At 41.0% G+C, this 27,912-nt stretch overlaps 1 protein-coding gene across 1 annotated transcript; it reads right to left on the bottom strand.

Moving 5' to 3' along the window:
* Positions 1 to 144: 144 nt before the first annotated feature.
* LNP1 (leukemia NUP98 fusion partner 1) lies at positions 145 to 16,527 on the bottom strand. Its single transcript, XM_024759286.1, has 3 exons — positions 16,372 to 16,527; positions 5,060 to 5,290; positions 145 to 580 (listed from the first exon to the last, which is right to left on the bottom strand). Exons 1-3 carry the CDS (start codon positions 16,525 to 16,527, stop codon positions 431 to 433), a joined length of 537 nt encoding a protein of 178 aa, XP_024615054.1. The 3' UTR covers positions 145 to 430.
* Positions 16,528 to 27,912: the final 11,385 nt, after the last annotated feature.

The following is a 27,912-nucleotide window of genomic DNA, read 5'->3' as shown; positions in this document are numbered from 1 at the left end:
ACCTTAATTACCAGCTCTCATTAAATGATGGCCTTTAGACATACTTATATAATTACTTCTAATAAAGAAGTAAGCATCGAGTCACACCAATGACTTTTATTTAAGATTATTTGCCAGGGTGATGTGGAAGAAGGGTTGGTGAAGACGTGTGGGTGGCTCTTTAAGTATCTCTCTTCACATTTTCAATAATTATTTTATGCTATTAAAATACCTTTTATCCTTTTTCTTCCCATAAAAGGGCAACAGAGCAGATCACACTCTGAAAAGCAGCTGGAGTATGATGCAAGCTGTCTTGGGGAGCAGCTGAATCAACCACCCACTTGAGTCACTCAGCATCTGTAGACTCTTTGCAGCTACCACTCCTGGGCCTGGTGAATTGGGGCTCAGAAAAACACAGCAGCATCAGTAGTCATGGTGTGGAAACAAAGTACTATTTGGGCCCCTTTTCAGACAGGGCGGGCAGGTACGCTTCTCCACACCCTTCCTTCCCAGAGCTCCTTCTTTCCTCCACTTTCTTGCAAGACCTCATTTCCAGTGCCCGGCATTCTCTCTCATTTCTCTCCTTTCTGCTCTCAGGTCCCTGAAAAAGAAGGGTCAGAAAAGGGTAGATATGCCGACAGCTGACAACATTCCACATTTTTCCTAATTATCAGAAATGAAGAAAACCCTAATCATTTAGCAGACTTTCACATCTTAGTTTCTAGTAATAAATTAGCATAAGCCTAAGGGTGTTGCTAAAGGTTTAGTCATAAAATAAAGGAATAGGGGGCCTTGGGCATTAGCAGGTGGTCTATGGAGGAAACTCAACCTGCACACTACTCTGCCTCTAATGTACGGAGGGATGTGATTCCACGGCACAGTAGAATTAACATCCTTCTGGTGCTTTTTGAAAAGGAATGTGGCAAGGGAATCATACCCGGAATGATTCTAACCTCCTTATGTTCACTCCCTTAAATTACAGGGCTTCCCTGGTGGCGCAGTGGTTGAGAGTCCGCCTGCCGATGCAGGGGACACGGGTTCGTGCCCCGATCCGGGAAGATCCCACACGCCGCGGAGCGGCTGGGCTCGTGAGCCATGGCCGCTGAGCCTGCGCGTCCAGAGCCTGTGCTCTGCAACGGGAGAGGCCACAACAGTGAGAGGCCAGCGTACCGCAAAAAAAAAAAAAAAAATTACATTAATAGTAGGGTTTGCACTAAGTGTTCAGGTGAGGACTGGGTAAAGAACAAAGTGTCAAGGAATGACATTCAACCACACAACATTCCCCAACAGGTTGCCCAGGGGTCTACATTCAATGACTGAATGAACACACACTGTTGTTCTAAGATGGGGAGATTCGGCACTAACTAGAGAGACCCTACTTCCTAGATTCTACACCTAGGCAGAGGGAGACAATCAATCAATAAGCCTAAAAGGAAATAAGAAAATAAAAGGTAATGATAAGTGCAATGATAACTATAAATAGGGTGATATGATAAGGAACTGGGATGGGGGGGTGCTTCTTTGGTTTCCATGGTGAAAGTGACTTTCAAAGGAATTACTAACAAAAGAATGGTGTTGATAAATGTGGTGGTATCTATTTTTACACTTCAAGATCATTACTCCTCCCCTTCTCCATTCCAGTGAACTGGAAACACTGGAGAACCCCTGAGTGCCTATGAGGTGAATATATGCAGTGGTGAGTAACAGTCAGATGGGCAAGGTCATGACTCGGCCCTGCAGGGTGAGTTATGGGGATGTCTGGTTACTGTGGTGGTGTTAGCTACTGTACATTGTTAAATTGTTTTCATACCTAGATTATTTCATTTCTATCTATAATGGTCCATTAGTCAAAATCAGAAAGCAAAACAAATGATGAAGCTGAGATGCAAGTTAAAAGGAGCTTAAAAATTGTACTAGCTCTGTAAATATGCCTCCAGATTATTTTCATTAGCTCCATTGCTTGTATTAAATCCATCAGTCTGGGCTTCCCTGGTGGCACAGTGGTTGAGAGTCCGCCTGCCGATGCAGAGGACACGGGTTCGTGCCCAGGACCAGGAAGATCCCACATGCCGCGGAGCGGCTGGGCCCGTGAGCCATGGCCGCTGAGCCTGCGCGTCCAGAGCTGTGCTCCTCAACGGGAGAGGCCACAACAGTGAGAGGCCCGCGTGCCGCAAAAAAAAAAAAAAAAAATCCATCAGTCTGATCATAATTCATATTTAGCAGCCATGAATGTCTCTAATCCTTATAAAAACAGTATAAAAAAATATAGTGATGATTATTTGCAATTTGGCTTTTCCCTTATTGAGAATCAAGACTATCCAAAAATTGCTCATAAATAATGACCTGAAATATTTTTTCTTATCTCATCATTTAGAAACAAAAATGTGAAAAATTATCAAAATAAGCCAGTTGAGTTTTTCAATATAAAAATGAAAAAATTTAATGCTGTTTGTCATGAGCAGGTCACAAAAGCAGTTTCTGGCTCTTCTTGATGCTAAAGGATGTAAAATCTAAATCTATGTATTAGTATATATTTGGCCCCCAAATAAAAGGCAATATAGGGCTTCCCTGGTGGTGCAGTGGTTGAGAGTCTGCCTGCCAATGCAGGGGACACGGGTTCGTGCTCCGGTCCGGGAAGATCCCACATGCCGTGGAGCGGCTGGGCTGGGGATCCATGGTCGCTGGGCCTGCGCGTCCGGAGCCTGTGCTCCGCAACGGGAGTAGGCCACAACAGTGAGAGGCCCGCGTACCGCAAGAAACAAAAAAAAAACAAAACAAAACAAAAAAAAGGCAATATATATTATTTTTTAAATTGCTGAAAAATCACACTTTTAAATGTAGTTAGCTTTAGAAAAGTGTATCAATTGTTAAATAGAAAAGTTTTAAAGTATGCAATGTTCCAAATTTTTTATTTTGCATTAAGATAAACTTTATAATATACTCTTTAAAGACTGATATAAAATAAATACTGAATTTAAAATTATTTATCATGTATATTTATCATATAATATGAAAAAATTTTTAATGATTTTGTAAATTCCTAGCAGGTTTCTAGCTATTATACAGTTGTCCCTTGGTATCCACAAAGGTGTTGGTTCCAGGACTGCCCACAGGTACCAAAATCCATGGATGCTCAAGTTCATGGGTACAGAACCCAAAGACAAAAAAGGCCGACTGTACATAACTATGAAAAGAGTTCTTGAGTCAAAAAAGTTGAAAATGCTGCCTTGGTTATCTTGGTACTCAAAAGGAAGAACTTGAGATATGAATGAAACAAACATTTTTATATTTTAAGGATAATGTAATGAACATCTCTTTAAATAAAAACTGATTTCACATTTACACCCTTATGTAAATATGTGGTATGAATGTTTTTTCTGAAGCCATCAGAATCAACAAAGAATTGTTCAGGTTAAAATTTTTTTCAGAATATATTTATACCCTCCCTTGTTCCAGAAAGAATTTAAAGCAAGTCAGTCCCCTAATTAATATAATTAATGATTTCAACACATAGTTTTGAAACAGGAATTTTTTCACGCCTGTTTTATTCCTGCCAAAAGTTCATAATGTGAATCTAATCATGAAGAAATATCAGATGAACTCAAACTGAGCTTCATTCTAAAAAATAACTGACCTGTACTCTTCAGATGCCAGTCCCATGAAAAAGACCGAGGCATTGTTCCAGAAATAAAATACCTTAAAGGGACATGAAAATCGGTTGCATTGCATGATCTGGAATCTTGTTTTAAAAAATATTATTGGAACAACTGACAAAATATGAATAAGGTCAATAAATTAGATATAAAAGTTTTGTATTGGTGTTAATTTCCTGAGTTTAATTTTTGTACTGTATTATGTCCTTGTGCCCTTGTTTGGGGGTGGGAAGGAGAGAGAGGGTATAGGAAAATGTGATAATATATTCACGTTTAGAGGAAATCTAGATGAAGGGTGTAGTTTTGTTCTATTCTTGCAACCTTGCTCTAAGTCTGAAACCATATCTTAAAAAACAGAAAAGACAAAACAGAAACTTAATAAGGTTTTAGATAGAGTAAGTGACAGCTGTTCACTACTCCTCCTTCCTTATTCCTCTTATGATCCAGTAGAGAGAGCAGCTTACTGAAGGGGAATCGTAGATACACAAGGTCACTGGGACAAAAGTGAGGTGCCAGCTGTGAGGCAAAGATGCACAGTGACAATCCCAACAGCCATCACTGCTAGGCAGAAAGCACCGCACTCAGGTGGACAATGAGGTAGCAAGCACCTGAGTGCCTTCCCCGGCCATTCACAGAGCATAGCTCAAGACCCAGGTGGCAATACACCTAGGTTTACTTATTTGCTCTGCCTACTACGTGGCAGAAACATATCATTATTCTTGTTTCGCAAAATAAAACCAAAACCAAAGACCCACCGAAAAAAAAAAAGTATTTTGCTCAAGGCCACTCAGTGAGCACGTTGCAGAGTTGAAAAACTACCCCCCAATTAATTGGTCTCTAGTTTATTGCTTTATGTATCAAGTTTGGCATCATCAGTGGTGTTTCAATTCTTTCCCCCATTTCGTGCCTTTGTCTCCCTTGGGCTTCAATTAGACTCTGACGAGGCCACTGTGAATGCCTGGATTGCTCCTCTACTCCTGGATACTCACACCATAGTGTCCAGAGAGTTCCTTCTGTGTGCTTTTTAAAAGTACAGGGGAACACAACACCATCACAAACTATTTCCTACCAGATTAAATATGAGAGAACAAGAGCAGTAGGGGCAGTTTTTTCTTCTTCAGATAGTAAAAGGAGAACGAATCACAATTATTTATAATAAGGGTGATGAAAACAGAGGACCTTGGTAACAAAAACATTCCACATGTGCTCCTTTAGGAATTCTTCCTACACCACATGTCTTCAATAATAATAATTTAAAAATTTTATGTACACCTGGGCTATCTAAAACTGAGTGCCATTTTTCAAAGATCCCAAAACCAACCTGTAAATGAAGAAGTTAGATTTGTTCTCCTCAAACTAGGGGAGGATGAATCCTTTGGGTTTCCTTTTCTAAAATGGTTTAAATATTCAATAATTCTGTTACGTACCGAAGAGACAGAGCGTTTGGTTCTAAAGCAGAGTTGCTGTTCAAAGGACTCTGAAAATGCCTGAATTTTGGAATGGGATCTTCTTTTTGATTCCAGGGGCTCCTTGAACGACCCATCCCCTGAGTATTTTCTGTAATCCCGCACGTGAGTATGGCATTGAAATCCCTGGGCCTCATAAGAATGACTTCTAGGATGGCTGTCAGATGACATCATGCTGGGAAGCACAGGAAACTGGGAATACAGAATTTAAAATGTTACAATATAAAGAGACTGCACAATATTAGCACAGAGACAGAATGTCCATAAATTACTAACCATCTCATGTTGGACTGAAATTTTATCTTCTTGATCAGTAGGAGCTTTCTCCTGCAATGAGGCAGTGGGGTCAGTTGGTCAAAACAGTAAGTAGAACATCCCAAGATTAGCTATGTTGCTCCTCTATCATTAGGGTGGTATAATAAAGTGCTCCAGCCTTAAATTGATATGTAAAAATAAATTTCAAAATGATCAAAATAAATTTTTTTTTTTTTTTTGCGGTACGCAGGCCTCTCACTGTGTGGCCTCTCCCGTTGTGGAGCACAGGCTCCGGACGCGCAGGCTTATGCTGGGAAGCACAGGAAACTGGGAATACAGAATTTAAAATGTTACAATATAAAGAGACTGCACAATATTAGCACAGAGACAGAATGTCCATAAATTACTAACCATCTCATGTTGGACTGAAATTTTATCTTCTTGATCAGTAGGAGCTTTCTCCTGCAATGAGGCAGTGGGGTCAGTTGGTCAAAACAGTAAGTAGAACATCCCAAGATTAGCTATGTTGCTCCTCTATCATTAGGGTGGTATAATAAAGTGCTCCAGCCTTAAATTGATATGTAAAAATAAATTTCAAAATGATCAAAAAAAATTTTTTTTTTTTTTTTTGCGGTACGCAGGCCTCTCACTGTGTGGCCTCTCCCGTTGTGGAGCACAGGCTCCGGACGCGCAGGCTCAGCGGCCATGGCTCACGGGATCAGCCGCTCCGCGGCATGTGGGATCTTCCCGGACCGGGGCACGAACCCGTGTCCCCTGCATCGGCAGGTGGACTCTCAAACCACTGCGCCACCAGGGAAGCCCAAAATAAATGTTTTGAAGCCATAAACATTTAAGAAATAATACAAAGGCAAATATCTGTGTGCTTTCTGTATGGAGAAGGAATTTCTAAGCAAAAGAGCAATGGAAGAAGTCATAAGGAAAAAAATTAATTTAACTATATAAAAATAAAGCTAATGTGCCTAAAAAGCAACATATAATACGGTAGACAAAAGAACTTTAAAAATATTTGCTGCATGTTTAATAAATATTCTGAAAATAAGGGTATTTCACATAATACACACAAACATAGAGGTCATGTTACTACAATGACATCAGTGTTAAAATCACAATTGGAAAATGATGAAAAAAAAGACAGTTCAGATAAACCAAACTTCTGGAAAGAATTGTGACACTTGCTCTGTTAATTTCTCTCACTCCCCAACCCACTCCACTCCAGCTTTTTCACTCACACTTTTTCTTTTTTGTTTGTTTGTTTTTGTTTTTTAAAAGGTGTATTTAGTTCCTGTGCAAACTTTGCTGTAGCAGAGAATGTTGCAATGATATACATTTTGGATGTGTATGAATGTATCTGTAAAAGTGAAACAGGTAGGTTAATAAAGAATAAGTGCATTTTAAATTGTGATATGTATTGTCAAATTATTTTCCAAAGAGGTGATACGAATTAATATTCCAAACCATGAGTGTGCCTGTTTCCCCAAACTGCCAACAAATAGGAAGAGTGAGATAGTATTATTGTTTTAATATGTATTTTTCTTATAATGAATGATGCTGTATAAACTTCATATGATGAAAACTGATGGAGACTTTAGGATTTCTTGGCATCTCATGTGTTACAGAGGATTAGACCCATTTCACAAGCGTGTGGGCAAAGGGCCCCATACTCTGGGATACAAGACACCTAGGTTTGGAGTTTGAGATGAGGTCCCGTTGATGGAGCACCTACTATGTGCAGACACACTTGCTCCTCACAACAAGCAGAAACCTGCTTTTCCACAGTGCTATTATTTATCTGAGAAAAGTTGATTAAATGGCTTTTCTAAAGCTACATGGCTGATAAAGGGAAGAGCTAGGATTGCAATCCAAGTCAGTTGTAACCACACTCTATGCTCTTTCTGCATGCTGGCATTACTAACTACTAACTTGGAGCAACAAGGCCAGCAGATCTGAAATCAGAAAACCCAGGTATGTCAATCTGCTACTCACTAGCTGTGTGACCTTGGGTAAATGATAACCTCTTTAGGGGTGGGGGAGGTCCTCAAGTTTCTCAAAGAATTTGTCAAAAAGCTGGAGTTGTTACCTTCAAGTCCTTCCAGGCCTCACTCTCTAGTACCTTGTAATATGACAAAAATTTTCTGGAAGGTTGCCTATCTCCACTTCATTTAGTTGTTTTTCTGGGGTTTTATCTTGTTCCTTCATCTGGTACATAGCCCTCTGCCTTTTCATTTTGTCTATCTTTCTGTGAATGTGGCTTTTGTTCCACAGGCTGCAGGATTGTAGTTCTTCTTGCTTCTGCTGTCTGCCCTCTGGTGGATGAGGCTATCTCACACTTTTTCATCTAACACTAATGTTAGTCAGGATATTGGTCTGCATGTTGCCAAATTCTGGGCAATTAATGGTCTTTAGTCATTCCATAGCATTCAACCCAGTTGCCTATTGAACCCTTCTGGAAACAGTCTTTCCCTTGCTTTTTACCACTGCACCCTCTTGGTTTCCCTTTGATCTTTCTGTCACTGTGTTTTAGACATTTTTGCTCACTTCTCCCTTCTAACTACTCATAACTGTTGGAGGCCCCCCATACTCTAAACTAGTCCTCCTTCCCTTCCTTTGCTTTCTTACTTTACACTGTCTCCCTCAATGTCTCACCCCCAGGCTTCAATTTCCATCTAAAACCGAGTTTCTGATTTATTTGTTAGCCCAGACCTCTCTTCTGAGCTTCTGCCCACTCAACTTCTCCTCTTGGTATCCCACAGGCACCCCACCTGACTTGTCCAAATTTGAACTCATCATCTCTCCTTCCCAAGCCTGCTTCTCAGGTGTCCCAGAACTCAGAAACTGGCACCACCATTTGCCCGGTTACTTGGACAAGTAATTCAGAAGCCCCCCTCCACATCCAGTTGCCAAGTCAGCAGATTCCACCTCTTAAATGTCTCTCAAAACCATCTACTTTTTTCCAGCACCACTGTTACTACCCTAATCCAAGTCATCATTACCTTTCACCCAGATTCCAGCAGCAGCCTCGTAGTAGTGGATATCCTGCATTCATCCTTACTCATTTTATTTCACTTTTCCCACAGTAGCCAGCATAGTTAAAACAACGTCAGACTCATACCTGATCACATTTCATTTTACACCTCATCTTGCACCACCCTCACCTCTTCAGTGACATAGCCTCACTGGTCTTCTGTCAGTTCCTCCAGCTCACCTGCTCCTGCCCAGCACAGGCACTTTTACAAGTGGTCCTCTCTGGCTGTGACCCCGCACACAACCCCATCGCTTCACCTCATCGCCAGCTAATCACCCTTCAGTCACCATGGAAACTGCATTTCCCCAGAAAGCCTTTCCTACCACCCCAATTGATTCAGGCCCCTGAACCACCATTAGACACTCTCCTGAGATCTCACACTTCTTCATGACACTTATCATAGCTGTCATCAATAATTTGGTTAATTTTGTTACACATCTCTCTTCTCCATTAGACTGTATGCTCCTTCATGTCAGGGGCTACATTTCATTCTCTGCTAGAATCTCAGTATGCAGCACTTTGCCTTCTTCATAGCATGAGTTCATTAAATATATATTGAATGAATAAATGTATAAAGAATGAAAGAAAAAGAAATACCAAACATAAAAATTGTTTATGCTTATTAATAGTCAAAAATTATGTTAAATTATATCACATACAATTTTGCCTTCCAGGTTAACAAAAAAAATATTTTAATAATACTAACACTAGTAAGAGTGCTGGGGGATAGGCACTGTCATTCCTTGCTGGTAGGACTATAAATGGATACAGCTTTCCTAGAAAGCCGTTGGCAGTATGAGTGAGTCAAAAGGCTTAAAATAATTTCCCTCCTTGGGTCCATACATTGCACGTTATTATGGGCTGAATTGTGTCGTACCTCCCCCCCACTCCCGCCCCACCAAATTCATATGTTGAAGCCCTACGTGAGTAGCTCAGAATATGACAGTATTTGGGATAGGGTCTTTAAAGATTAAGTTAAAATGAGGCCATTAGGGTGGCCCTAATCCAATCTGACTAATGTTCTTACATTAGTAAGGAAATTAGAGACACTAGGGATATACTCACACAGAGGAAAGACCATGTGAGGACACAGCAAGAAGGTGCAATCTATCAATACAAGCCAAGGAGAGAGGCCTCAGAAGAAACCAAACCGGCTGACACCTTGATCTTGGACTTACAGCCTCCAGAGCTATGAGGAAATAAATGGCTGTTTAAGCCACCCAGCCTGTGGTATTTTGTTATGGCAGCCTGAGCAAACTAATACACATATATAGAAACATACTCTCAAACAATAATCAGAAATATGGTTAAAGATTTATAAAGTTGGATCTTCCCTGGTGGTGCAGTGGTTAAGAATCTGCCTGCCAATGCAGGGGACACACGTTTGAGCCTTGGTCCGGGAGGATTCCCACATGACGCAGAGCAACTAAGTCCGTGCACCACAACTACTAAGGCTGTGCTCTAGAGCCCGCGTGCCACAACTACTGAAGCCCGCGCGCCTAGAGCCCATGCTCCGCAACAAGAGAAGCCACCGCAATGAGAAGCCCGCACACCGCAACAGAGTAGCCCCCGCTCGCTGCAACTAGAGAAAGCCTGCGCACAGCAACGAAGACCCAACGCAGCCAAAAATAAATTAATTAAATAAAATAAATTTTTTTAAAAAGATTTGTAAAGTTGCTAAGATACATGAGGTAAGTCTGTATAAATTAGTCCATTTACAGCAGGTCACACGTGGTACTTGGTGCTATGGATAAATTGGGGAGCAAAACAGAGTGGCCCCCTCTTAGAACTTATGTCTGCAATGGAGATAAATAAATGGGGCATATGCCTGCATCCTTGGCCAAATGCTATTAAGAGAATGTTCAAGGTGCAATAACAGGGTATAGCAGAGTAAAACCACATACATTTGGGTGGGTGTTGAGGCGACTGGCAGGATAAGGGGAGACTTCTGTGAAGGTGTGACAAGCTACAATCTGAAGGATGAGCAGGGTTAATTAGGAAACAGAGAACACTTGTCCGCCTGAGGATGAGACCATACGTGCAGAAGCCCTGCCACAAAAGGAGCTCACTGGCGTAGAAGGAAGAGAAGTCTGGTAGGGCCGGGAGCGCCTGAGAGGAGAGGGGAGGGCTGGGATGGGTAAGCTGTGGGGACATCATAAGATGGGCAATCTTAAAACATACCCAACTGTGATCAGAGCCTTTGTCTGCAATCTGGGGTTGTTTTCTTCCTACTCCTTTTTAGTATTTTTCATGTCTTCTACAGTGATCATGTATTATATTACCAGGAAAAATACAATACTTAAAATTCGAGACTGGGACACAGAAGGACAAATATTACATAAAGTATCTGAAATGGTCGAGCTGATAGAAGAATAGAATGGTGGCTGCCAAGGGCTGGGAGGAGGGGGATATGGGGAGTTGCTAATCAATGGGTACAAAATTCCAGTTATGCAAAATAAGTTCTAGAGATCTGCCACACAACTTTATGCCTAAAGATGACAACATTGCCTTGTACACTTAGAGATCCGCCAAGGACAGTAGAGCTCATGTTGCATGTCCTCACCACACTAAGATTTTAAAAATAAAACTTAAAAATGTGAGACTGGGAGTGAAATGCAGATGTTTGTACAAATGTCCTCTTCCATTGAGAGACCTGAAAAAAAATGCAAGAGTTTCCATCATAATATAAATAAACAATATCTCCTTATAGCAGATGAAATTTCCAGTTAGTCTCTTTTGGTGTGGGACCTTGTGAGAAACAAGCTTAAAAGAGCTCTCTAATTGGTTACAGGAAGAAAGCTACCACTTTTAAAAATGTTTACTTACTAAGTAAGCTCTACTTTTGGAATTTTATATGCCCTTCTAATGTAAGTTCCCTCATAAAGACTTGAATCAATGCCCTAAATAGCTGACTTTTTCAAGGTCTGGACTTGTCACCTCCATGGTCATGGACCAACCTTATGGATCTATCTTCCACGCCGTGAAGTAGGCTCTAGAACGTGGAATGGGATCCCCACGCTCCGAGCTCGACACCTGGACTCCCCAGCTCCCAGGCTACAAAGGCTGCAGCAGGCATGGATTTTCTGAGCAATAATCACCCAGTGCCCTGACTCTCACTAGAAAACAGTCCTCTGAAAAACAATGCTGTTTCCTACTGTGGTCCCAGAAAAAACATTTCTGTCAAAAAATAAATCCTATGCACTCTCTAACCCCAAGCCATAGGTCCTCACTTAAAAAAAAAAAAAAAAGTTATGTAACATCTTCACTTCAAGAACTTAACTACTTGATGTTTTTTATTCTGGGTTTAATTGCAATCACCCTTCAATTGTACCCCCTCCTGCCCTCTGAGTAAACGCAAGCACCTGAGCCACCTGTCAACAGCAAGATGAGAAACAAGAGGGAGAAAGATCCAGGTGTTGAGACAGTAAGACCCATGTTGAATCTTAGTGCACCGTGTGTGTCAAGGACTCTGGGGACCATGCCCTTATATCTAACCTCAGAACAAATCCTACAAGGGAGTTATTCTTCCCCTTTTACAGATGAAGAAAATGAATCTTAGTTTGGCTAAGTGACTCGCCTATGACATGTGACTAGTGACTTTACAGGAGAGGTAAAGTGCCATGCCTAAGCATAAGACATATCTTCCTTGGCTGAATAATCCCAAACTTCTGTCTTCAACAGCAGCAACAACTTCATTCTATTTCTATGTGAAACTTCCTGTAAACGTGACTTTTAATAATGTACCAGTTGTAACAGAATTCGATTACGAAAGTAATAATAATTTGTAGGTTTTAGGAATTAGTCTAAAAGAATTTTATGTGAGGAATATTTTATAATGTAGACTAATTGCCTATCAACAGAGCCAAGAGGGTTATAGTCAACTAGCTATATATGGCAACAGCATCAGGAAAAAAAAAAGATTCAAGTGTTCAACTGGTGAAACGGTAGGTCAGGGCTTCCCTGGTGGCGCAGTGGTTGAGAGTCCGCCTGCCGAAGCAGGGGACACGGGTTCGTGCCCCGGTCCGGGAAGACCCCACATGCCGCGGAGCGGCTGGGCCCGTGAGCCATGGTCGCTGAGCCTGCGCGTCCGGAGCCTGTGCTCTGCAACGGGAGAGGCCACACAGTGAGAGGCCCGCGTACCGCAAAAAAAACAGAAAAACAAACAACACAGTAGGTCAGTTACTATCCACTGGGCATCCTTTAGGGAAACTAAAAGACATTTTAAACTCTGACACATAAGAAGGAGGAGGAGAATGGAGAGGGGAAGGTGCAGGATAGGAGAGGAGGAGAAGAAGTACTTATTAGGTATTAGGCACTGTCCTAAGCACGCTGTATACATTACTCACTGGATCTTAACAACACCCATATGACGTATGTACTATTATCATCAATTCCATTTACATAGAGGGAATCTCAGACAGAGAGAGGTTAGGTAACTTGCTCAGAGTAATGCTGCCAGAGCCTTCACTCTTACCCACTCCACTCTTCCACTCTTGCCTTCCCAGCAATTCCTCTGTCTCAGCATCTAGTAGAAGAAACAAGTCCATGGAACATTATGATAAAAGCTCCTCTGTAGAAACATCCCTGATGCCTGAAATTCTATTCGTAGTTTCATTTCTTTGGATTAAGGCATTGTCTCCTCTTAAAATTAAATACAAATTTAATCTGAAAAACAAGGAACCACTGTTTGTCATGAAACTTTAGGGCATCCCCTCTCTCTTCGGGTTTGAGAAATCCTCTAAGGGGGCCATGCCCCACCCCATCCCTGTAGTGAGCAACTACAGGAGAACCACCGCTGCAGTGAGATACTACAAGGACGAGAGTGTGTAGCCACCCTTGGGTCAATCAGGAATAAAACTTAAAATTATATATATCTTCTACAGCTTTAAATTGAGAATATGATGACAGAATATAAAATTGATTAAAGGTGATTATTTTTTTAACATCTTTATTGGAGTATAATTGCTTTACAGTGTTGTGTTAGTTTCTACTCTATAACAAAATGAATCAGCTATATGCATACATATATCCTCATATCCCCTCCCTCTTGCATCTCTTTTATAGTTTCAAAAAGAAAAAAAAATCCCTTGTGTGCAGATAGGTAGAGGTTTATTTTGTACCCCTCAAATGATATGATGTAGACCAGCACATGTGCTTATGTGAGCATCAAAGAAGCACTGAGAAAGTCCATGTTGAGTTAGCAAAGCCCCAGGTCAGGGAACTCAGTTCCTCCTTGAAGAGATCTTTCATTCAGCATGATCCTCCCTTCCACCAGGCCCTAACTGTATAGAACAGTGTTAAGAAAACCATGTTAAGCTGAAGGAGAAGATGACTAAAAAGTCAAATAGACTATAAATTCACTTTCAATGAGTAGAATAAATAAGGGATATGGAGATTGTTCTACTTCAAGTTTGTATTCCTGTGACGATGGAGGGAGAGGGTAGATTAGTTCTACCTTCATATGAGAGAGTAATCAGAGAGACTTCATATTACTTACCTTATTTTTTTTTCACCAAGCACCTCAGGAGAGTAAAGTTAAATTTTTTAATTTGCTTTAAATCAGCAGTCGCAGATTATAATGAGTCTTGTCAAAAAGTAGTGTTCTCCGAGAAGGACCAAGTTTTACCCCTCGTCTACCTCATTCTTCCTGCCAAATTTGTGTCTTCCACCAGATTAGAAGTGCCACAAGAACAAACACCATATGTCTTCTTTTACCCTGTTATGCTATTGTGCCTTGCACAATGCCTGGCACACAGTAGGTGTTCTATAAATATGTTTAATGATTTAATGCTCCATCGCTATGGTTTTGCAAGAATCATGAGGCCGAGGAGCCATATTAGAAACCACATTCAAATAGGAAAGAAGGGGGAAATTCTTCTTTTCCTTTGCATGCAATACTGATGGATGTAGGTTACTAACAGGTTGCAAGAGGGAAGACCCTTAGAGTGGAGCAGTGGGGAGAGAAGGAAAAAGATAAGGCTGAGAGTAAGCTTTTTTTTTTTTGCGGTACACGGGCCTCTCACCGCTGCGGCCTCTCCCGTTGCAGAGCGCAGGCTCAGTGACCATGGCTCACGGGCCCAGCCGCTTCACAGCATGCGGGATCCTCCCGGACCGGGGCACGAACCTGCGTCCCCTGCATCGGCAGGCGGACTCCCAACCACTGTACCACCAGGGAAGCCCAGCTTTTTTTTTTTTTCTAAGGTCTTTTATTGAGCTCAAAGCAAAACACAAAACTTCAAAACCTAATTTTTCTCATATCTCTAAAGTACGAAAAATTTGAGCACATCTTAGAGTTAGGAAAACTTAAGTATCCAACTACAGATTCACTTCACAAATACATGGCATTGTGTGAATAGAGATGAAGAATCAGACCCCCCATTTTCTAGGACTCTGCCCACATCACCCAAGGTCCCCTGATCTGTGTTTTCTCAACTCAGTCAGGCTGTCATGTTTATCCCATGCTTTGTCTCCTTAGATAAACACATGCTTTCTGCACGTTAGTCTGATAATTATGGAATTCATTGTCAACTCAGAGAATCTAAACAGGTTAATTCAGGCAAATGTCCAAAGCCAGTACGAGCAGGAAAAGATATATGGACCCCATTTAGAAATGTTATACAAAATAAATTTTGCTATTCCCCAAGAGCTTAAGGCAAACAATATTGTAACCTATAAGTGGATTCTTGAAATAGGGTAGATTATCCCAGTTTTTAAAGTCTAACAGATATTAAAATTTATTCAAGAAACTATATTTTATAAGTCATGTTTCTTTCTTTGATTTCATAGTTTCTGTGGCTCCAAAGGGCTGTTGTGATAAATAGCGAATCTCATTTTTTCTCTTTGTTTCTCCCTGGTTCTCACTGTCTGGCTGAACACTAGTCATACTCCTGGTTCACACATTATGTATACCTCACTCAATGTGGGCATAAGAGATTGAGATGAGAGTGTGATAAGCAGGTGTTTATTTTATAACAGAATCATGGAAAGCGAGAGCTAGAAGGGTTCTTGGAGATCAACCAGTGCAACCTCTCTCCTTTTTTACTTAAAGAACCTTAAGTTCAATGAGGTGTTGAAATGCGCCCTTTGTCCCTGATTACGCGTTTGGTAAGAGATCTATTTTCAAATATTTGTGTCTCAGAGAGGTCTTATTCCTCAAACTTGATGATCATTGGGCGTAAAAGATTGCCTTACAAGTTTTAATATACTTCACATGCATTATGCTTCTGGGAACTCTGGAGCTAAAAATAAAATAACATTACCCCAAAACTTATTTGGTTCTGGAGTTAGCAGTAGCAGGGGGTTGGAGAAATATTCTCTGGTAGCTGGAATTCTAAGTGACATGTGTACCCGCTGCTGAGTCCACACCTGGTCAGGCCCACCCGCTCCCCTCTTGGGAGCTTTCCTGCTCCCCTGACACCGGGTGCTCTGCCTAGCCATGGAAAAATAGTGCTGAGGGTGGTAGAATGTTGGCTTTGTCTCCCATCAGGAAACCAAATGAGAACCAGCAGAAAGAGTGTATCAAATTTAACGGAGGTAGTGATTTATTGTATGGAATCCCCAATTCCTTAGATGTCACCAAATAGTGGAGCTATTTTCAGTATTTCAAAAAGACTATTGGAAATCAAACAGTGATCCACAACAATGCTACACAGACTATAACATCAGGTTTCTTTCCTTTGGCTTGAATTATATTACCACCCAATAGGATTATGCCAGGCTTATCAGGAGCTCTGAATAGCGGTTAAATATATCTTAGGTTGCTAAAAATGAAGGAATCATTACTTAATAGATGAAAATCAGGTCCCTTGGAGGACAAGACAAAATGATAAAAGGGATTTTTGTGAGTATAAAAAAAGGTTTGGAAGTACTCATTTTCAACCAAAGAAAACTTTATACCAAAGGACTCTCAAAAAGATCTAAGAGAAATCCCCTTCCCCTAGTCTAGCTCTCCCCCGGTTCCGTCATAATAACTCACTGGGCAGGGCAGGGAGGTTTTCCTGTAACTGGAGTTCTGTGATCCATGGCGGTCCCGGAGTCCTCTCTCATCCTCCTCTATCCAGCTGTGACCCCAGAAGCTGCTCATCCATTTGGCAAAAGACACATCATCATCGTCATCATCTTTGTGCTCCATGTAAAGGTGATTCAAAATACCGAAGGCTTGTTCCTAAATCTGGCAGAGAGAAATATTACCCAACAGGGCTGACTTGATGAAACCCAGGATCTCCCTCAAAATACAAAACGAAACCGATGTTTTCAAATGGTCTCTGATAATGGAATCCTTAAAGGAGAAAGATTTACTAAACAACCACTTCACCATCAGGCAGCCTCTGGTAATGTCTATTTATAAATTGTGCAGCCCACATTCCCCTCCCCTCTCCCTGTCTTCTTAAATTGAGATGCTTTTTAATCCTTCCATTGCTAGGGCTTGTGCCTCGTAGCCTAAGGGTGGGAAGCACAGTCCACTGCCTGGTTTTCCCTGTGTTTTGTTGCTGATGGCATGTGATGGCATCTCCAGCTGTTAATGGTGTTGGAGCATGACCTTCATAATATGCCTGTCACCTCCAGGCCAGCTCTGAAATGGGGCCACTTACAAGGGACAGACTCAGCCTGCAACATAGACAGCTATGGTGTGTCATATCTAGAGCCAGATATTCTCCTAATGAATAAATTCGATATTGACATAAAATCTAGCTCCTGGGACAAAAGAAACAGGAGGAATTTTTTTGGTGGGGTGATATATTATTTTTATATGTACAAAGGTAAATAATGTACATGTACAATGTACAAATCTTAAGCGTATAGTTTGATGAAGTTTTACATACATATACCCTTCTAATGACCACAACTATGCAGGTAAAGACATAGACTCTTTCCAGTACCCCAGCAGTCTCCTTCTTTCCCCCTTCCAACCTAACCTCCCTCCAAAAGGTTAAGACTTCTGACCTCTGTCACTGTAGATTAATTTTGCCTGTTTTTGAACTTTCTTTCAATGGAATTATATAGTATGCATTATTTTGTGTCACTTAACATTATGTTAGTGAGATTTATCCATGCTTTTATAGTAACAGTAGTTCATGCTGTATAGTATTGCATAGTATGATTACCCAACCTTTAAAAATTCAGTCTAATATTGATGGTCATTTCGGGCTATCACTTGGGTTGTTTACAGTTGGGACTATTATAAATAAAGCTTCTAGGAGCATTAGAGTCCCTGTCTTTTAGTGTATTTTTTTTTCCAAGGTAAGGAGAATATTACATTTATTGAGCCCCTTACTTTGCACCAGATATGGAGTCAAGTATTTTACGTATGCTATTTTCATTATTAACAAGCCTGTGTCTGGGATATTTTCATCATATTTTATTGATGAGGAACTTGAGATTCAAATAGATCATCATTTCCCCAAGGTGAAATTACTACTAAGCTTCACAGCCACATTTGAGCAAGGAGTATAACAAAGTCCGGGTTCTCTCCACCATTCTGCCAGTATTCCAAGAAACTTTTGATAAATCTCGCTTTTTTTTTTTTTGAGTGCTTCAAACAAAATGAATTTTATTTATCTTCCATGAAACAATTCAGATATAAACGGCGAGTCCTCAAAAACATCCAGGACCCAGACTCCTTGTATCTTTTCATTTGGCATCCCCTGCAGTGTTGTCTGGCCAGATGGTCAAAACTGAGTCACCAGCAATTTAGCATTCCAGCCAGCAAGAATGGGGAAAGATAGAAAGTAGAGGGCAAGCAACTTCCTTTTAAAGGAGCAACACTCAGTTTTGCTCACATCAATTTTGCTCACATTCTACTGGCAAAAAAATCATTCATACAGCTGCAACCGGTTATAAAGAAGCTAGAAAATGTAGTGTTTACCTGGAAAGCTATGTACCTCACTACAATTCAGAGATTCTCTTACTAAAAGGAAAAAGAGAATGGATACAGGGGACAATTACAGCCTCTGCCAGAGGCAGTGTATCCTGAAGTGTGTTAAGGAAACACTAGTTCCATGAATTGTCCAAAAAACAAGTTCTTTATAGCTGTACTTATCAGAGCCTTTAATGCACTAATGGTTAAACTCTATGAGGGAGGAATAGCTTTGCTACATTACCTAGATTTATTTGACCATGGGATCCATTTTTCAAAGGTCAACTCTTAGAGCTAATATGTGGTGGAATACATTTTGGGAAACACTACTCTGGAATACTACTCTCTCTTTTTTTTAAATAGATATTTACTGGATTATAATTGCTTCACAGTACAATTAGTTTCTGTTGTACAACAAAGTGAATCAGCCATATGCATACATATATCCCTACATCCCCTCCCTCTTGAGCCTCCTTCCCACCCTCCCTATCCCACCCCTCTAGGTGGTCACAAAGCACGGAGCTGATCTCCCTGTGCTATGCTGCTGCTTCCCATCAGCTAACTATTTTTAATTTGGTAGTGTATATATGTCGATGCTACTCTCACTTTGCCCCAGCTTCCCCCTGACCACCGTGTCAAGTCCACTCTCTAAGCCTGTGTCTTTATTCCTGCCCTGCAATTAGGTTCATCAGTACCTTTTTTTTTTTTTTTTTAGATTCCATATATATGTGTTAGCATATGGTATTTATTTTTCTTTCTGACTTACTTCACTCTGTATGACAGACTCTAGGTCCATCCACCTCACTACAGATAACTCAATTTCATTTCTTTTTATGGCTGAGTACTTGCCATTGTATATATGTGCCACATCTTCTTTATCCATTCATCTGTCGATGGACATTTAGGTTGGTTCCATGTCCTGGCTATTGTAAATAGTACTGCAATGAACATTGTAGTGAATGTCTCTTTTTGAATTATGGTTTTCTCTCAGGGTATATGCCAAGTAGTGGGATTGCTGGGTCATATGGTAGTTCTATTTTTACTCTTTTTTTTTTTTGTGGTACGCGGGCCTCTCACTGTTGTGGCCTCTCTCGTTGCGGAGCACAGGCTCCGGATGCGCAGGCTCAGCGGCCATGGCTCACGGGCCCAGCCGCTCTGCGGCATGTGGGATCTTCCCAGACCGGGACACGAACCCGTGTCCCCCGCATTGGCAGGCGGACTCTCAACCACTGCGCCACCAGGGAAGCCCTATTTTTACTCTTTTAAGGAACCTCCATACTGTTCTCCATAGTGGTTGTATCAATTTACATTCCCACCAAAAGCGCAGGAGTGTTCCCTTTTCACCATACCCTTTCCAGCATTTATTGTTTCTAGATTTTTTGATAATGGCCATTCTGACCAGTGCGAGGTGATACCTCATTATAGTTTTGATTTGCGTTTCTCTAATAATTAGTGATGTTGAGCATCTTTTCATGTGCCTCTTGGCCATCTGTATGTCTTCTTGGTGAAATGTCTATTTAGGTCTTCCACCCATTTTTTATTTTAATTGCTTGTTTTTTTGATATTGAGCTCCATTAGCTGTTTGTATATTTTGGAGATTAATCCTTTGTCCATTGTTTCATTTGCAAATATTTTCTCCCATTCTGAGGGTTGTCTTTTTGTCTTGTTTATGCTTTCCTTTTCTGTGCAAAAGCTTTTAAGTTTAAGTGGGTCCCATTTATTTATTTTTGGTTTTATTTCCATTACTCTAGAAGGTGGGTCAAAAAAGATCTTGCTGTGGTTTATGTCAAAGAGTGTTTTTCCTATGCTTTCCTCTAAGAGTTTTATAGTGTCTGGTCTTATACTTAGGTCTTTAATCCATTTTGAGCTTATTTTTGTGTATGGTGTTAGGTAGTGTTCTAATTTCATTCTTTTACATGTAGCTGTCCAGTTAAATCTTGCATTTTTAAATAGAGGCATTCTTGGACATTTTCCATAAAAAAATTCTTCCTTGAGCTGTAAAAATTGGCTTAACTGTAACCAATGTACCTAGAGCACTATTCTACAACTTGTGTTACTAAGGGAAAGTAACCAAAGCACAAAATGGCTTGCAACATTTTTATTTCTTGCTTTAAATAACATGGTGCATGCTTGTTACTTTGTAATATTTTTATTAAAGAATGGAAGAAGCCTGACTTCTCAATGACCCAGATGAGAAAAGAAAATACATAATTCTATGTCATCACTGTTGGTTGTCTCTGTTATTAAAGAAAGAAATCAAATAATTTTTCTTGGGGAAACAGGACCAGGTCTGTCCACAAAAGTTGACTATGGATGGACCTCTTCTTTTCTATTCCTCCTAAGACAGAAGTGTGTTTTCTTCCAATTTCTGAAACAAAAATAAATCTGTGGGCAGGGGATGGAGAAACCAGAGCAGATAATATCTAATTATTACTTCAAAGTATTTCAGGGAAAAGGAAATAGGACTTTATCTTAAAACCTCTTTGAGTAATATCGGTTTCTTGGACTTTGTGCCCTCCCCTTAATGCCTTATACACAGAAACAATTTAGGGGGCTTCCCAGATGGCGCAGTGGTTGATACCCCCCCTGCCGATGCAGGGGACACGGATTCGTGCCCCGGTCCTGGAAGATCCCACATGCCGCGGAGCGGCTGGGCCCGTGAGCCATGGCCGCTGAGCCTGCGCGTCCGGAGCCTGTGCTCTGCAACGGGAGAGGCCACAACAGTGAGAGGCCCGCGTACCGAAAAAAAAAAAAACAAGAAACAATTTAGATATTGGAAAATGTGCAGGAAAAGAAGGTATATATATATATATATATATACGGAGAATTTATTATGAGGAATTGGCTCATACAGTTATGGAGACTGGGAAGCCCCACCGTCTGCCATCTGCTAGCTGGAGACCCAAGATAGCCAGTGGCGTAATTCAGTCTGAGTCCTAAGGCCTCCAGGGAAAGCAGTGATGTATTGATAAGTCCCAGTCCAAGAGCAGGAAAAGATGAGATGAGATCGCCCAGCTCAAGCAGTAAGGCAAGAAAAAAGGGTGAATTTCTCCTTCTTTTGCCTTCTGTTCTATTCCAGCCCTCAACTGATTGTGTCATACCCACCCACATTGGCCTATTTACTTTATTGAGCCCACCAATTCAAATGTTAATCTTATCTAGATACATCCTCACAGATACACCCAGAAATAATGTTTAATCTGGGCACCGCATAGCTAGTCAAATTGACATTTAAACTAACCACACAGGCACTAATCCCATTCCTGATAGCTCCAGCCTCATGACCTATTTACCTTCCAAAGGTCCCATCTCCAAATACCACCACATTGGGGATTAGGCTTTAACATATGAACTTTGGAGGCCCACAGATATTCAGTTCACAGTAGGGTACCTACATGACCAGTACCCAGAAAAACCCTGAGCACTAAGTCTTTAATGAACATGTAGAAAACATTTCACATGTGTTGCCACAACTCATTGCTGGTGGAATTAAGCACATCCTATGAGATTTACCTGGAAAAAGGAATTTTGGAAATTTATTCCTGGTATCCTTCAGACTTCACCCAATATGCCTTTCCCTTTTTGATTTTGCTTTGTATCCTTTGTATCCTGTGTAATAAACCTTATCCACAAATACAACTATACGATGAGTCCTGTGGATTCTTCTAACAAACCTCCAAACTGGGGGTGGCAGTTGGTGTCAGAAATGGGATTCACTAAAACAAGCCCAACTCACTGAAATATGGCTAAAGCAGTATTTAGAAAAAGGATGAAGGGGACATAATGATAAACTTTCAATGCCAAGTGGCTACCTAGTCATCTGTAATATGAAACGGCAGCAGAGATGATGTCTGCTATGAAAGGTAGAGATTACCTATGAAATTTTAAAATGATACATCCAACTCCAGAGGGATTGGCTCATTGAATGTGCTGGCTGCTTTGGGCAATGGTAGCTGAAGTGAGGAGATTAAAAATTGCAATTGCAGCCTGGATGATGCCTTAGGGTTTTGTTCTCTCCTCCAGGTGGGAGGGGAAAAGATTGTCAGTGCCAAGGCAAGCTTTAGATAAATCAGAAATAAAGGAGAAGGGGAAAACAACATTTTATCCACTGGTACAGCAGCCCCTTGCATTCCAGCTGGGATCTCTAAGCAGCTGTAATGTCAATCCTGAAAGCATTGAGTTTACTGCTAGGGGATTGTGTAAACTTGCAATGAAAAAGAGAGAGAGAGAAAGAGAGAGAGAGACTTTCCAAAAAATGGCTTTTTATTTTGTGGCTATTGCTTCTGGATGTATGATAAAAATAAATGTAAAATACTATATGCTTGTAATTTCATACATGTTAGAGGAATTATCACAGTCAGGGAAAGCTGCCCAATAAACGGTGTTAGTAGAACATAAATTCCTTGCTTTTTGCTGGAATGGGTTAAAATTTAAAGTCTTTTGCTGGGTGGGTTAAAATTCAAACTCTTTGGGTATCAAAATCTCACAACTGATTATTTTTGCTAAGATTTTTGCCTGTTGGAGTCTATGGGAAAAGGTAGACAACATAAAAGGAGAGAAAATCTCCACAGGAAAATCAACTTTTGCATTTTAAAAGGCAGGTTTTAGTTTGCTAATAAGCTCTTATAAAATCAGATGTCTACTAGCGTTTGTCATACAGAGTGAAGTAAGTCAGAAAGAGAAAAACAAATACCGTATGCTAACTCACATATATGGAATCTAAAAAAACGGTACTGATGAACCTAGTGGCAGGGCAGGAATAAAGATGCAGATGTAGAGAATGGACTTAAGGACACAGTGGGGGAATGGTAAGCTGGGATGAAGTGAGAGAGTAGCACTGACATATATACACTACCAAATGTAAAATAGATAGCTAGTGGGAAGCTGCTGCATAGCACAGGGAGATCAGCTCGGTGCTTTGTGACCACCTAGAGGGGTGGGATAAGGAGGGTGGGAGGGAGGCTCAAGAGGGAGGGGATATGGGGATATATGTATGCATATAGCTGATTCACTTTGTTGTACAGCAGAAACTAACACAACAATGTAAAGCAATTATACTCCAACAAAGATATTTTTTAAAAAGCAAATGTCTAACCCTTAGAGGCTGATGATTTTCCAGCCTAATGTGCATATTTTTGAGTGGGTCAATTTGGACTTTAAGTCTGACAAGATAAAAGGGGCTTAGAAGGACTTGAAACCTCACTGTGTGGCCCAGTAGTCTCTTGGCTTTGCTGCTGCTTAAGAAGAAAAGTCCTTTTTGGAATCCTGAATTCAGAAATCCTATTTGCCTGGACCTAACGGTAGGATGAAACCTCATAATGATTGTGCTGGTCCATAAGGATTGTGATGGACCTCTAAAAGCAGACATAGGTTCAATGAACAGAACTCAGACTCTGGGACTATTGCAGATTTAAGACCCTCCCCCCTATGGGGCCATAAACTATAAAAACATTATGGATGCTGACTGGACCACATAGGTATCTTGCAGATGCCCATGGGAAAGTGCTTGGGGAAAGTGCTTGTTCTCTGACGGGACCATATGAAACCAAGCTTCTAGTGGCTCTATCTGTATAATGCAGGAACTAATTGCATCACAAGAAACCTAACTTGTGATTCCTGTCGAAAGCTCCAAGTTGGGAGAGAGCACATTACGGGGAGTGGGACCTCTGCACCCACTCCTAACAGATAGGGTTCTCATCCCCTTCCCAGGCAGGTCTCACTGCTGTTGACTTGTGTTTGGATTTTAAGATTATCTGAAATTTACAATGGACTGATAACCTGATTCTACTTCACTCACATTTCTTCTTAGTTAGGAATTTTGATTATTAAACATAGCTGTCCCCAGACAGAGATTGGTCTTTTCTGGGCTATTTACTGAATAAATGATCAGGATGACAGGTGTCAGAGTTATGTAAACACATTCTGAAAACTCTTGAAAATTCAGGATTTTGTCCTACCAGTTCCTGAACATGATGTGTCTTTCTGGCTAAGTTTATTAAAATTGTTTTTCTATGCAAATTTTTCTATTCCTCTGTTTGGATTTGTTAAATTAATACTTACTAAGTGGAGTGCAGGATATCAGATGGCGAGCTGCAGTTCAACAGGAGATCACAAGAGGAATTAAAATAGAGAAGTTTATTACTCACAGGTCCTGGAGGAAATACCTGGCATGCTTTCAGGGACCACATGGGGAGGTCAAGGCAGAGTGCAGACAGAGAGAAGCAGGACCTGGGGAACACGTTTTTATTAGAGTCTACGGGTAGAGTGCTTTGTGGTTCCCAGGCTAAGGCCTGATTTGGTCAATTCAAACCAAAAGAGCAGGGTTCTGATAAATCCCACAAAGGTCTTATTGGTCTTATCTAAGGAGCATATAGGGGAAGGCCCTGGAAGGCGGGGAGATTGTTGATCACAAGGGCTGTTGGGGAGGTCATATCAGGAACTTAGATTTCCTTGTGACTCTGTGAGCTGCCATCTGGGGCATGGGTTTGCCTGAGGGGACTAGTGTCAGTTTAAGGTCACTGCTGGCTGCTTGGCCAAACAAAATAGATGCTGAGGCAGCAACAGCGTGGAGTAGCTTAGCTAAATTCTCAACACTCTCTTTATACCAAACACTTCCTGCTGAAAGGTCTAGATGAGAATAAAAAATGATTGGGAAAAAAATGTAAAGTTAAGATTACTGTATGAGACACACTGATTTTGTAAAAACACAGAAAAAACAAAAAGCCAGCACCTGGGAGATGCAGGGAAAGGTGGGCATTAATGATTTCTGTTTTTTATAACTGCTGTTTTTTAGAACTGCTCCTGGGGGAATTACCTGGCAGTGCAGTGGTTAGGACTCAGCGCTTTCACTGCCGGGGTCCCAGTTTCAATCCCTGGTCTGGAAGCTAAGATCCTGCAAGTTGCGCAGTACGGCCAAAAAAAAAAAAAAAAAGAACCACTCCCGAATGCCAGTGCTGCCTTCCCAAGATGCTGTAAGTCTTGAATTCAAACTGACTGCTGAGCCTATAAGTACACCTAACAACACTGACTGTGACACAACAGGGAATGTCCCCAGCTCCTAAATTTCCACGAAGAACACCTGTAGATGTTGTCCCCACTCATGAGGCAAATGAACTGAGGTCAAAGACAAGCAAAACTGATTGAAACTGACTGCCTTCTGGAAATCCTTCTAAAACTAGGGACTCAACTGAATTATTTGGACTGAACAGAGAGCCCTAAGGCAGAAGGATCCACAGTGGGAAGCCACACTGGAAGCCTCGTTAACCTGTATTGCCTGACTAATGTGTGTCCTTGTTGGGGTGACTTAACAGTTGCACACTTTTTGTTTCCAAGGGTACTCTCTGTGTGTACCTTGACTATCACGGACCATCTCAGTCCTGGAAGGCACGCAGGTCAGCTTCAACTTACCAGTCAGGATTGTGTTGTGCTTGAATCGATGGCTCAGGCCAGGTTAAAAAAAGGTTAATACAAAAACTTAAGGAGAAAGCCACCTAGCTTTCTAAGAATCACCTTTATTTTTAATGGGATTTATTTAAATTGGCTAAATTCAGGACCCCTAGAGGGCATAACAAAAGTCAATATTACAGGATACTTTCACCCTGCTGCATGGGGTCCTACTGAAAATAATTTTGCTCTAAAAATGCCTTGGCCAAGAAGGTGGACTCTGCAGAAAAGAGGTAACACAGAAGGCTGAGACTGCCTATCCTTAGAAAGGCCTCCTTGCAAGGTTGGCCCTTAACTGGTATCTGGGAACTTGGCTGGTAACCAGTCCCCTGTAGTGATATAAAACTTTCCCTAACTGGAACCCTCCTACACTGTTGGTGGGAATGTTAATTGGCGCAGCCACTATGCAAAACAGTATGGAAGTTCCTCAAAAACCTAAAAATAGAGTTGCCATATGATCCAGCAATCCCACTTCTGGGCATATATCCAGACAAAACTATAATTTAAAAAGATACATGCACCCCTATGTTCACAGCAGCACTATTTACAATAGCCAAGACATGGAAATGGCCTAAATGTCCATTGACAGTTGAATGGTTAAAAAAGATGTGGTTTATATATACAATGGAATATTACTCAGCCATAAAAAAGAACAAAATTATGCCATTTGCATACAGATGCAAATGGCATAATGGACCATTATGCCATGGTCCTACACAGATGGACCTAGGGATTATCATACTAAGTGAAGTAAGTCAGAATGAGAAAGACAAATACCATATGATATCACTTATATGTGGAATCTAAAATATGACACAAATGAACTTATCTACAAAACAGAAACAGACTCACAGATATAGAGATCAGACTTGTGGTTGCCAAGGGGGAGAGAGGGCAGGGGAGAGTTGGACTGGGAGTTTGGGAGTAGCAGATGCAAACTATTACATATATATAGAATGGATAAACGACAAGGTCCTATTGTAAGCACAGGAAACTATAATCAGTATCCTGTAATAAACCATAATGGAAAGAATATATATATATATATATATATATATATATACACACACATATATATATATATAACTGAGTCACTTTGCTGTATGTACAGCAGTAAATAACCCAACATTGTAATTCAACTATACCTCTCTCTCTCTCTCTATATATATATATATAACTGAATCACTTTGCTGTACACCAGAAACTAACACAACATTGAATATTAACTGTACTTCAATAAAAAAGAAAGATAAAAAAACTCCCTAACTGATAAGAGTGGCCTATACTGCTTGTACAACCAAGGTGATTTACGCTGAACAACTGCTTTCCTTCTGAAAGTCCGGAGTTTTGGGACCTCCCAGGCAGAGCATGCCTACATGACCAGCATCAAATAAAATCTTAGGGTTCTGAGGCTCCCTGGTAAACCCTTGGCACGTGTTGTCACAAAACATTGCTGGAGGAATTAAGCACGTCATGTGTGACTCCACTAGGAAAGGACTCTTGGAAGCTTGAGACAGGTTTCCTCTGGACTTCACCTAAGGGCTTTTTCTGTTTGCTGATTTTGCTTTGTATCTTTTCACTGTTATAAATCTTAGCTATGAGTACATGTTGAGCCCTGTGAGTTCTTTTAGTGAGCCACCAAACCTGGGGGTGGTCTCTGGGACCCCAATGCAGGAAGGAAAGGGAACTCTTCAAACCTTGGGCCAAAAGTTTTCCCAAAGTAACAAGATATAAATTTACCACCAAAAGAAAAAGAATTTGGTCTACATTATATAAAATTAGTCCATCTCCATTTTTTTCCCTAGTTAAGCCCATCTCTTTCAAAGTGTGAGAGAAAGATAGCTCTCCACTTTGCATGTCCTAAAGTTCTTATAACAAACCTAGCACAGCAAAGGAGCAGCAGCAGCTGCCAAGTCTTGGCAGCTGGGGGAGAACTGCTCTTCCATCCTGTCTGGGAAGCCAGGGCGTGAAAGGAGGCCATGCCACACCCTGGGAGCCCAGCCGCCAGCTTTCCCTGGCAGAGGCTTGGACACCTGCCTTGCGGAAATGCTTCCAGGGGCATGGGACCAAAGGGAGCTGCCCTTTTGACCCTGCTCTAATGCTCTGCCTTGCCAAGCCACAGTGTTTATGCAAAGTGTCAAGTGGCTGAGATAGCTGCAGTTTTCTAGAGTTTGATTGTCCATTTTCTTATGGTACTTAATATGAAAGGAATTACCT

The sequence above is a fragment of the Neophocaena asiaeorientalis genome, unplaced genomic scaffold (genome assembly GCF_003031525.2).
Source record: "Neophocaena asiaeorientalis asiaeorientalis breed wild unplaced genomic scaffold, Neophocaena_asiaeorientalis_V1.1 scaffold197, whole genome shotgun sequence".
Lineage (NCBI taxonomy): Eukaryota > Metazoa > Chordata > Mammalia > Artiodactyla > Phocoenidae > Neophocaena > Neophocaena asiaeorientalis.
Note: the sequence above shows the minus strand (reverse complement) of the source record. Positions and strands in the feature narration are given on the sequence as shown.